The sequence below is a fragment of the Oratosquilla oratoria genome, chromosome 2 (assembly GCF_046742065.1).
Source record: "Oratosquilla oratoria isolate Oo_2021 chromosome 2, ASM4674206v1, whole genome shotgun sequence".
NCBI lineage: Eukaryota > Metazoa > Arthropoda > Malacostraca > Stomatopoda > Squillidae > Oratosquilla > Oratosquilla oratoria.
Window position 1 is genome coordinate 63,377,303 of NC_134778.1, and position 12,500 is coordinate 63,389,802.

At 47.4% G+C, this 12,500-nt stretch overlaps 1 protein-coding gene across 4 annotated transcripts in view; it reads left to right on the forward strand.

Moving 5' to 3' along the window:
- Positions 1-12,500, forward strand: part of LOC143039506 (cell adhesion molecule Dscam2-like) — a 1,807,148-nt gene that overhangs the window by 1,629,937 nt on the left and 164,711 nt on the right. For all 4 annotated transcript variants that reach the window (XM_076209640.1, XM_076209650.1, XM_076209658.1 and 1 more), the window contains exon 15: positions 1,828-2,109. In XM_076209640.1, coding sequence (XP_076065755.1) covers positions 1,828-2,109 — 282 coding nt within the window. The remainder of the gene's footprint in view (positions 1-1,827; positions 2,110-12,500) is intronic.

Sequence of the window (12,500 nt, forward strand, 5' to 3'; positions counted from 1 at the left end):
TCCTCCTCCTCCTCCTCCCCCTCCTCCTCCTCCTCCTCCTCCTCCTCCCCTCCTCCTCCTCCTCCTCCTCCTTCTCCTCCTCCTCCCCCTCCTCCTCCTCCCCTCCTCCTCCTCCTCCTCCTCCTCCTCCCCTCCTCCTCCTCCTCCTCCTCCTCCTCCTCCTCCTCCTCCTCCTCCTCCTCCTCCTCCTCCCATTAAGATCCAATCTGCAAGGTTCCTTCAACCAGTCATGACTTCTGGACTAACCTCTTTGTGGTCTCGGGGCCGTAGAAACTATTCTTTGGCCTTCTTTTTTCTTTTTTTCTTTTTTTCTTTTTTCTTTTCTTGGTTTCCAAGGTCTCTATCTCTCTCTGTTTCTCATTCTCACCCGCTCTTCCTATCTCTCTTTCTATCTCTCTTTCTCATTATCATTCACATCCTCTCTCTCTCTTTCTTTCTATCTCTCTCTCTCCCTCATTCTCTCTATCTATCTATCTACCTGTCTGTTTCTCATGATTATCACTCACATCCTCTCTCTCTCTCTCTCTCTCTCTCTCTCTCTCTCTCTCTCTCTCTCTCTCTCTCTATCTATCTATCTATCTATCTATCTATCTATCTACCTATCTGTTTCTCATTATCACTCACATCCTCTCTCTCTCTCTCTCTCTCTCTCTCTCTCTCTCTCTCTCTCTCTCTCTCTCTCTCTTTCACACATATCGTCCTTGCACCTTCACTTCCCTTCCTCTGATAAGATCTTCCCCTCACCCCCCCCCTTCTGTCTTGTCTTCCGGATCCCTCCCCTTCCCACCCTGAGTCCCTTCTCTTCTCTTCTCTCTTCTTCTCTTCTCTCTTCCACCTTCTTTCCCTTCCTTTCTCTTCTCTTCTCTCTTCTTCTCTTCTCTTCCACCTTCTTTCCCTTCCTTTCTCTTCTCTTCTCTTCTCTTCTCTTTTCTCTCTTCTCTTCCACCTTCTTTCCCTTCCTTTCTCTTTTCTTCTCTTCTCTTCTCTTCTCTCTTCTTCTCTTCTCTTCCACCTTCTTTCCCTTCCTTTCTCTTCTCTTCTCTCTTCTTCTCTTCTCTTCCACCTTCTTTCCCTTCCTTTCTCTTTTCTTCTCTTCTCCTCTCTTCTCTTCTCTTCTCTCTTCTCTTCTCTTCCACCTTCTTTCCCTTCCTTTCTCTTTTCTTCTCTTCTCTTCTCTTCTCTTCTCTCTTCTTCTCTTCTCTTCCACCTTCTTTCCCTTCCTTTCTCTTCCCTTCTCTTCTCCTCTCTTCTCTCTTCTTCTCTTCTCTCTTCTTCTCTTCCACCTTCTTTCCCTTCCTTTCCCTTTTCTTCTCTTCTCTTCTCTCTTCTTCTCTTCTCTCTTCTTCTCTTCTCTTCCACCTTCTTTCCCTTCCTTTCCCTTCCTTTCTCTTTTCTTCTCTTCTCTTCTCTTCTCTTGTCCGACGGTGACTCGTTTTTCCCTTCCCTCACCCTCCTCTTTCTCCTCCTCCTCCTCCCCACCCCTTTCCTTTCTCCCATTCTCATTTTCCCCTTCCTAGTCCTCACACCAGTCTTCCTCCTCCTCCTCTTCCTCTTCTTCCTACTCTTCGTCTTCCTCCTATTCCTCCTCCTCCTCTTCCTCCTCTTCATTTTCCTCTTCTTCCTCCTCTTCCTACTCTTTCTACTCCTTTTCATCCTTTTCCTCCTCCTCTTCCTCATCCTTCTCCTCCTCCTCCTCCTTCTCATTCCCACCCCGACCCTGCCTTCGTATTAAAAAAAAAAAGAACAAGAAGAAGTAGAAGGGAAGAAAAAAAAAAGGTCATCTTCGTCATCGTGGATTTCACGTGTGTCCCCCCCTTCCCTTTGCAGTTCCTCCCAAAATCCGTCCTTTCGAGTTTGGTCGGTTGGTCGAGGGTATGCGGACACAGGTCTCCTGCATCGTCCAGATGGGCGACCCCCCAATCCGGCTCCACTGGCTCAAGGACGGGGCGTCCCTCCTCCCCTCGCCCCTCCTCCAGATCCGTTCCAGTGACGCCTTCACCTCGTCCATCGTCTTGAGCAAGGTCGAGCAGAACCACGCGGGGAATTATACCTGCGTGGCTTCGAACCCAGCCCGGCAAGAGGCCTTCACAGCGACTCTCCGCGTTAGCGGTAACACATCTCTCTTCCTCTTCCTCCTCTTCCTCCTCCTCCTCCTCTTCCTCCTCCTTCTTCCTGGCGCCAAATGCTCGACCTGCACAGCCAGTCACCCTTACTCCCCCTCCTCCCCTCTCTGTTGACGTCCGGCCAGCACCTTTGCACAACATCCAGGTTCTTGCACCTCGGGGCCTCTGGGCGTTCTTGCACAAGTCTGAGCACCACGTTCTGCTAGTTTGCACATCGCGTCTTCTTGCACCATGTTCCTCGTGCTGTTTGCACCGCACCGTGTGGTGTCTTCGCACCATCAATAGTGTTTCCTTGATCCCTTTGATACCGAGGGGGCACCACGGAAATGAGTGACTGGAGTGCCCACCACCCGGTACGAAATGGGTCGAGAACACTGACCGTTTCCTCGCACCAAAAAACACTCGATTTGCACCACGTGTCTCTCTCCTAGCACCTTCGAGCTACTACTGCACCATTGCCGTTGTTTTGTTTGCCTCTCTGAACTACCGAACTACTAAACTACACGACTTCGTTAAACTAATGCACTACACAGCACCAGTCATACCACCCCCCTCTCCCCAATGAATGAATCACCTTCTACCTGTTGCGTGCAGGGAGGAGGATCTTGTACATCGAGGAAGCAGTCTTTTGGCACCTCCTCCCCACTGGCACTCGACTCCTTCCTTCAGGAGGCCCGACTTCAGGCCACTGGGCCTCTGAAGCCAAGAAAGGGACATGACCCAACGCATGGCATCGTTCTCTTTCTGCTTCCATGATACAAACTCACTCTGTGTCCGTTGACTGTGACCTTCTTCGACACTGTTCACATGTTCAGCAGTAACAATGGGCACTGTTAACTCCCCGTGTTGTGATGAACAAGCAACAAACTAATACTGCTTTTCACTGCCATGATCACCTGCACGGAATGTTATTAAACAATACTCTCGACTCTTTTTCAATAAATAACCTCAGAACACCAGCACCCGGTCAGCCAAAAGACTTGAAAAAGGTCTCCCTCCACCCCCTCACCCATACTACACTTCTTAGCACTTTCGTCCAGCACTTTCGTCCAGCACTTTCGTCCAGCACTTCCGTCCAGCACCTCCTGACGATTGTACAGCACCAGCATAGTAGAGTAGTTGCACATTTCAATTCAACTAATCTCTCCTGTTTTGACTTCCTCCTTACAGAAGCAGAAGCACTCTCCTATACGTATGCGCACAGTTTCTATAATGTAATCTGCACTGTAATTTCTTCTTGTATTTTTCTGTGGACGGTTATGCAGAACCCTGTCATGATCAAAAGAGTTTTTGGTAGATAAATGATCATCTGGGTTGTTGGCACAAAATATGATCTATACAGACCCTTGCTGGACATGTGTAATTTAGATAATGTTTATGAACGTCGCGTGTAGGACTCGAACCTACCGCTCAGAGGCCATAAGGCTACTGAGCAGCGCCTTAACCCGCTCGGCTACAGGAGTTCAGAGATTTTTGTACCTTCTGTAGCCGAGCGGGTTAAGGCGCTGCCCAGTAGCCTTATGGCCTCTGAGCGGTAGGTTCGAGTCCTACACGCGACAGTCATAAAAATTATCTGATTGATGTCGCTGCCCACTAGTGAATTTCTCACATGTGTAATTTAGTTTATGGGTACAAGTTAAGTACAAATTAATCAAAACTTAAGTTGCCTCTTTTATAATCACGACAGGGTAATGCACATGCACTTTTATGTGACCTTACTTTGTGTATACTTACGTATTCATGCACATATACACATGTACATATGTGTGCGTAGATATATGTACACGTGTATTTGTGTGTACATATATGTTGATGTAGTGCAGAGAGGAAAGATTAGGCTAAAATCACGAGTATTAGGAGATTGCTAGTGTCATATTCCAGTATCACGCAAATCCATTTTTCACTCATTCTTTTCACTTGAAAGATCTATTATTTCAGTGGAATACTTACGTTAGGTTAAGTCAGGTTAGGTTAGGTTAGGTTAGGTTAGGTTAGGTAAAGTTTGGTTAGGTTAGGTTAGGTTAGGTTAGGTAAAGTTTGGTTAGGTTAGGTTAGGTAAAGTTAGGTTAGGTTAGGTAAAGTTTGGTTAGGTTGGGTTAAGTTAGGTTAGGTTAGTAAAAGTTTGGTTGGGTTAGATTAGATTAGGTTGATTTAGATAAGGAGCTGATAGACAACAAGTTTCATATTGAATATCCGTGTTTGCGTGATTCTGGAATTTTACTCTCCCTAGAGGAGAAAGTAGCAAAGACTTTAGAGTTTTCGACGCTTTGAAGTTACATAAAATCTTTTCCTTAGAACTGGAAAGATAAATTGTAAACATTCTCCTGAGCTGCATGGTGTATATCATGTTTAAATAGGACTTATAGATATGATATATATTTTCTACATGTTTTAGACCATAAGATGTATAATCATGTAGCTTTATACTTCTTAAGTTTGTTGTTGTTATTAATCATTCATTAGTAACTCAAGACCAATTAAGAAAATATAGTTTCTTGTAACAATCAAATCAACCGAAAATGGTAACAGCAAATCATAAAGGGTAAAACATATGCGAATACATATTTTTCCATAAACATAATTTACTTGGATGATATGACATCATGAAATCATAACATTATGAAGTCATGAATGTGTTTCATGATTTATTACTGAGTACATACAAAGACCTAAAGTTGTTAGTCATGTTTAAGTGTTAATGCTTTTTCATTTAAGTTTATTTAAATTGCTTTTGGATTAGATTGGAACGTACCTTTGCGGACAAAATAATCTGACACAGTTATGGATGGTGTAAGGCATTTTCATAATGGCGTTACAATGATGTGAATTCATAAATCACGTGACTGTTGTCTTAATTTCCTACCAGGTTCATGTGTTCACAACTGTACATGTAAAGATCTATTCCAGGATATAAAGATGTCCTGGAAGCATGACTATATATTTATCTTTTTTTTTTTTTTTTTTTTTTTTTTTTTTTAGGGGAGAGGTCTTTCACAATACTTGACCCGTCTTTGACCTTGACCTTAGATGGCAATGACCTTGACCTGAATTGGTTCATTTAAATACATATATTGATTTAACTCTTCTGTTTTTTAGATTTTTTCAGGAGCTGTGAACCTGCTGCACAAGATTTATATTTTACGTTGGCATTCGTATATGTTCACACACACACACACACACACACACACACACACACACACACACACACACACACACACACACACACACACACACACACACACACACACACACACACACACACACACACACACACACACACACACACACACACACACACAATATACATACACTCACACACACGCGTGCGAGCCCATAAGTATATAAACAAATTTTCACCCGAAACACACAACCTAATAATGAACATAAAGATTTTTCCTTGTGAATGGAAGTGGAGATAAAGAAAAAAATAATAAAATACCTGATCCGACCCAGAGTGGAGTATGCAGCAATGGTATGGTCTATGTATAAGGTAAAGGATATGAATAAGAAAGAGAGAATACAATTCCCAGCAGCCAAATTGTTCCCAAGCGTTGCAGATGAAACGTAAGACATAGAAAATATCAAGATACACGGCTTTCCATACAGATGCATTAACTCTTGTAGTAATCTAGATTTTAGAAGCTCATGTTGCTGAAACTAGAAATATAACCGATTTCAAATCCAGGTATGATAGTGGGAAATAGAAACAGGCCCTCAGGCGTTCCGTTTCCTGTGTATTACAAATGTTTAAATGCACGCACACACACACACACACACACACACACGAGACTCGTGGCGCAGTAGTTAGATTTCCCGGCCGCCACTACGGCGGTTCGAGTTCGAATCCCGCCCAGGACTGAAATAATTTCATTATCACTGCGCTGAGCTCTGAGCTCTCTTCCGGGAGGGGGGGATATAGCTGTAGATAGCGAGTCTAACACGTGATCCAAGACCATGGTGAATCTCACACACACACACACACACACACACAGAGAGAGAGAGAGAGAGAGAGAGAGAGAGAGAGATAGAGAGAGAGAGAGTCAAGCTCAACCTAGGTATGATAGTGGGAAAATAGAGACAAGCCCTCTGGCGTACCCTTTCCTGTGTATTACAAATGTGTAAATGCACACACACAAACACACACAGACACACACACACACACACGCACACGCACACACCACAACACAACACACACACACACACACACACACACACACGACTCGTGGCGCAGTAGTTAGATTTCCCGGCCGCCACTACGGCGGTTCGAGTTCGAATCCCGCCCAGGACTGAAATAATTTCATTATCACTGCGCTGCGAGTCGTTACTCCAACTCTCGTAGGCTGGGAGTTGGGTGTGTGTGTGCGTGTAAGGTCAGCATTATCCATAGACCGGTCATATATGAGCTCTGAGCTCTCTTCCGGGAGGGAGGGATATAGCTGTCGATAGCGAGTCTAACACGTGATCCAAGACCATGGTGAATCACACACACACACACACACACACACACACACACACACACACACACACACACACACAGAGAGAGAGAGAGAGAGAGAGAGAGAGAGAGAGAGAGAGAGAGAGAGAGATAGAGAGAGAGAGAGTCAAGCTCAACCTTTTCCGTACTTTAACTGTTCTTCACTTCTGAGGAGTTCCACCAACTACAGCTCTGTAGGAGAGACAGGAGCCTATTGAGAATCGTCTTCGACTCTTAGATTTCGGATATTTCGTCTCCCCCCCCTTCCCCCCTTTCTCCCCCACTTCCCCCTTTCCTCCTTCTAGTCCTCCCCCACTTTCTCCCCCCACGCCCTCCCCCACCATTCGTCTCCCCCCATCCCCCCATTCCCCCACTCCCCCCTTTCCTCCTTCTAGTCCTCCCCCACGCCCTCCCCCCCCCCACCACTCTCTGACTGAGATCTCTCCATCTCCTTTGCGACACCATTTGCGAGTTTTTTTTTTCTAATTATTTCCTTCTCTCTTTCCTCTTTTTTCTTTCTCTCTCTTTCTCTTTCTTCCTTCCTCTCTATTTTCTTTTTTTGTCTCTTTGTTGCCTCATTACACCTTGTTTCTCTTCTTTGTTTAATTCTTTCCTTCTCTCTTTCCTCTTTTTTCTTTCTCTCTCTTTCTCTTTCTTCCTTCCTCTCTATTTTCTTTTTTTGTCTCTTTGTTGCCTCATTACACCTTGTTTCTCTTCTTTTTTAATTCTTTCCTTCTCTTTTTCCTCTTTTTCTTTCTCTCTTTCTCTCTTTCTTCCTTCCTCTCTATTTTCTTTTTTCATCTCTTTGTTGCCTCATTACACGTTGTTTCTCTTCGTGAATATAGAGATTTATTTTCTCTAATTTGATCATTCTTTACTCTAACCTCTCTTATGATGCCATTCATGCTCTTTAGTCTTTATAGATTGCAGCTTTTCTCTCACGGCTGCTCTCTAATGTCTCCTCTCTTCTACTTCTCTTCTTCTGCATATCCTCTTCCCCCTCCTCTCTTCCGCCTCCTCTCCTCCACCTGCTCTCTTCCGCTCTTTTCCCTCTTCCTCCTCTCTTCTTCCTCCTCCCTTCTACCTCCACCTTTTCTTCCTCCCTTCCTCCTCATTTCATCCGTTTCCTCTCCTCCACCTGCTCTCTTCCTCTCTTTTCTCTCTTCCCCTCTTTTCTCTCTTTCTCTCTTTTCTCTCTTCCTCTCTTTTCTCTATTCCTCCTCTCTTCTTCCTCCTCTCTTCTACCTCCCCTCTTCTTCCTCCCTCACTCCTCATTTCATCCGTTTCCTCTCCTCCACCTGCTCTCTTCCGCTCTTTTCCTTCTTCCTCCTCTCTTCTTCCTCCTCTCTTCTACCTCCCCCTCTTCTTCCTCCCTTTCTCCTCCTTTCACCTCCCTCCTCTCCTCCACCTGCTCTCTCCCTCTCCCCTCTTCCTCCTCTCTTCTACCTCCCCTCTTCTTCCTCCCACCCTCCTCACTTCACCCCCCTTTCCTCCACCTCCTCTCTTCCTCTCCTCATCTCCTTCCTCCTCTTTCCCTCTCCTCTCTACCTCATTTCCAGCAACCACCACCTCGTGCCTCTCTCCCTCTTGTTCCAGCGTTCGCTTCCAGTCCGCCGGACCCTTCCAGTTTGCCTACCACCCCTCTTCTTCCTCCCTCCCTCCTCACTTCACCTCCCTCTCCTCCACCTCCTCTCTTCCTCTCCTCATCCCCTTCCTCCTCTTTCCCTCTCCTCTCTACCTCATTTCCAGCAACCACCACCTCGTGCCTCTTCCAGCGTTCGCTTCCAGTCCGCCGGACCCTTCCAGTTCACCTCGGCGTCTCCGCACCTCCTTCTCCTCCACCTCCTCTCTTCCTCTCCTCATCTCCTTCCTCCTCTTTCCCTCTCCTCTCTACCTCATTTCCAGCAACCACCACCTCGTGCCTCTCTCCCTCTTGTTCCAGCGTTCGCTTCCAGTCCGCCGGACCCTTCCAGTTCGCCTCCGCGTCTCCGCAGTCTTCGGCTCCAGACTCTCCCGCGATGAAGATTCACGAGCCCAGATGGAGTCTCGGTCCTAACGCACCTGGAACCTCCAACACCACCTTCATTTCCTGATAGCTTCTCATCTTCCACCTCTTCCTCCTCCTCCTCCTCCTCTCCTTTCTCTTTCTCCTCTTCCTCCTCCTCCTATTCTCCTACTCCTCGTCTTCTTATTCTTCTTCTTCCTCCTCCTACTCTTTCTCTCCCTCCTCCTCCTTCTATTCCTTCTCCTCCTCCTCTTTCTCCTCCTCCTCCTCTCCCTCCTCCTCTTCCTCTTCCTCCTCTTCCTGCTCCTTCTCCTGTTTCTCCTTCTCTCCGCATCCTCTTCCTGATAGCTTCTCATCTTCAACCTCCTCCACCTCTTCCTCCTCTTCTTTCTCCTCCTCTTCCTACTCCTATTCTCCTCCTACTCCTCTTCTTCTTCCTCCTATTCCTCCTCTTTCTTTTCCTCCTCACTCCTATTCTCCTCTTCCTCCCCTCTTTCTCCTCCTCTTCCTCCTCTTTCCCCTCCTCCTCCTCCTCCTCCACCTCTTCCTCCTCTTCTTTCTCCTCCTCCTCCTCCTATTCTCCTCCTACTCCTCCTATCTCCTCCTACTCCTCCTCTTTCCCGTTCCTCCTCCTCCTCCACCTCCCTCTCCTTTACTTTTCATTATCTTCCTGTTCCTCTTTCTCCTCCTCCTCCTTGTCTCCTTTTCCTCGTCTTCCTCTTTTATTCCTTTCTTCTTCACACCTCTCTCTTCCCTCTTCCTTCTCCTCTTCTCCTCCTCCTCTTCTTCTCCTCTCCTCCTCCTCCTCCTCTTCTTCTCTTTTCTTCCTCTCCTCCCCATTCTCCTCTACCTTTCCCCTCTCTTCATTTTCGTCATTCTCTCCTGTTTTTTCCTCTTCCTCCTCTTCCTCATTCTCTCCTCTCCCCCCTCCTCTTCCTCATCTCCATTCTCCTCACTCTTTTCACTCTCCTCCCTCTCTCCCTCTCTCCCTCCCTCCTTCCCTCCTCGTCCTCCTTTCCATTCCCCTCTTCATCCTCCTCCTCCTCCTCCTCCTCCTCTCCATTCTCCTCCCCCTTTTCACTCTCCTCCCCCTTTCCTTCGCTCCTCGTCCTCCTCCCCCTCTCCATTCTCCTCGCCTCTTCCACTCTCCCCTCTCCCTCCCTCCACATCCTCCTCCTCATCATCTTCTCCATTCTCTTTCCCCTTTTCACTCACCCCCTCCCTCCTCATCTTCCTCCTCCTCCTCTTCATTCTCCTCCCCTTTTTTACTCTCTTCCCCTCTCCCTCCCTCCTCCTTCTCCTCCTCCTCTCCAATCTCCTCCCTTTTTCACTCTCCTCCCCCTCTCCCTTCCTCCTCCTCCTCCTCCTCCTCCTCCTCCACCTGGTCTGGCCTCACTCTCTTATTGGCTTTGCCCCCTTTTGCGGTCCATTGCACGGTGGAGCTCCTTCTCGGGAGGGAGCGGCGCCAGCGAAGAAGCTCCGGGCGACGAAGAAGAGTCTCTTGGAGACAGAGTCTCCAGGTCACGAAGACAACGGGGAAGAGGAGGAAGAAGAAGAGGAGGAGGAGGAGGAGGAGGAGGAGGAGGAGGAGGAGGAGGAGGAGGGACACAAAGGAACACAAAGGAAAAACAAACAACAGCTGGAGGCCTGCTGGCCCTAACGAGGCTGTCTGTGTTTACTATACTAAGCTACAGTTAAGAAAACAGGGCAACTAGGCGATAGAAGATGAACTAACACTACTGCTACCACTATCTTATCCAATTACAAGTAATTGCTGGGCTAGAGGAGGAGGAGGAGGAGGGTGGAGGAAATGGAGGAGGAGTATAGGGTGGTTCTGTGTATAGGGGGTTAGGGATGGAGGGGTAGAATGTGGAGGGAAATGGAGGAGAAAGTGGAGGTTATCTCGTGGATATGAGGATGAGATGGAAGAGGAGGAGGGAGTGGAGGGGAAGTATAGTGTGGTTCTGTGGAGAGGGGGGTTAGAGATGGAGGAATAGAACGTGGAGGGAAATGGAGGAGAAAGTGGAGGTTATCTCGTGATGATGAAGATGAGATGGAGGAGGAGGAGGAGGGAGTGGAGGGAATGGAGGAGAGGAGAAGTGGAGGTTATCTCCTGGAGATGAGAGTGAGATGGAGGAGGAGGAGGGAATGGAGGAGAAGTTTAGGGTGGTTCTGTGGATAGGAGGGTTTGGGGATGGAGGGGTATAAAGTGGAGGAAAGTGTCAGGCTATCTTGTGGAGATGAGGAGGAGGGGGGAGTAGAGGAGTGGAGGTGGGTGATAGGGTGGATCTGGGGGGAGGATGTTGGAGAGGGGGATTGGGGTCGCGTAAATATTGGGAGAAATGGGGAGGAAAATTAGCACACACCCCCGTCGCTACCGGGGAGGCGTCACTGGGATGAATAAAATCGCCTGACGGCAGGCATGAGGATAGGAAAGGTACCACCCGGGACGAAAGGGTTTGTTTATAAAGATAAAGGAGTGGGTGGAGGTTTAATGGAGGGGAAATGAGAGAAGGAGGGAAGGAAGAGGAGGAGGAGGAGGAGGAGGAGGGAAAATGAGGAAGGGAGGGTGGAGAGGGGCGGAGGAGGGCAATAGGGAGGGGAAGGGAGGGAGGGAGGGAGAGGAGGTGGAGGAGGGCAGGAGGGAGGGAAGGAGGATGAGGTAAATAAATGGGGGCAGGAGGGAGGGAGTGAGGGAAGGAGGGAGCGAGGGAAGTAGGGAGTGAGGGAAGGAGGGAGGGAGGGAGGAAGGGAGGGAAGGAGGATGAGGTAGAGTGGGAAAGGGAGGGAGGGTAGGGTAGGAGGGAGGGCAAGAAGGAGGAAGAGCAAGAGAAGGAGGATAAAGTAAAAGGGGAAGGGAGGGAGGGGAGGGGGAAGGAGGGAGGGAGGGAGGGAGGGAGGGAGGGAGGGAGGAAAGGGATTGAAGGGTTACTAATGGAGGGGAAACGAGCAGTGTTGTTGGAGGGTGCGGGTGGGGGCGAGGAGGGTGAGTAGAGTGCCGGGAGTGGATAAGAAGGGAGTGGAGTGGAGTGGGGGGGACAGCAAAGGAGGTTGGAGGGAGTTGGGTGGAAAGTTCAGAGTTCCCTTTTGTTTCTTAGAGGGAGGTTAGGTTAGTTGGGTTAGGTTAGGTTAGGTTAGTTGGGTTAGGTTAGGTTAGTTGGGTTAGGTTAGGTTAGGTTAGTTGGGTTAGGTTAGGTTAGGTTAGTTGGGTTAGGTTTGGTTGGGTTAGGTTTCTAAAAATCACAATTCATTACAAAGTCAGTTCAGGTCAGGTCACGATATGTTAGGTTAGGTCAAGCTTCTATAAATCATGATTCATTAAAAAGTCAGTGCAGGTCAGGTGATGTTAGGTTAGATTAGGTCAAGCTTCTATAAATCATGATTCATTAAAAAGTCAGTGCAGGTCAGGCTAGGCTATGTTAGGTTAGGTTAGGTCAAGCTTCTATAAATCACAGTTCATTATAAAGTCACTTCAAGTCAGGTCAGGCGATGTCAGGTCAGGTTGGGTCAAGCTTCTAAAAACTACAATTCATTATAAAGTCAGTTCATTTCAGGTCACGCTATGTTAGGTTAGGTTATGTTAGGTTAGGTCAAATTTCTAAAAAAAATTGCAATTTATTATAAAGTCAATTCAGGTCAGGTCAGGCTATGTTAGGTTAGTTTAGGTTAGGTCAAGCTTCTAAAAATCACAGTTTATTATAAAACCATTTCAGTTCGGATCAGGCTATGTTAGGGTAGGTTAGATTAGGTCAAACTTCTAAAATCACAATTTACTAAAATCTCATTTCAAGTCAGGTCAGACTATGTTAGGTCAAGTTAGGTCAAGCTTCTAAAAATCACAATTCATTATAAAGTCAGTTCAGGTCAGGTCAGGCTATGTTAGATTAGGTTAGCTAGG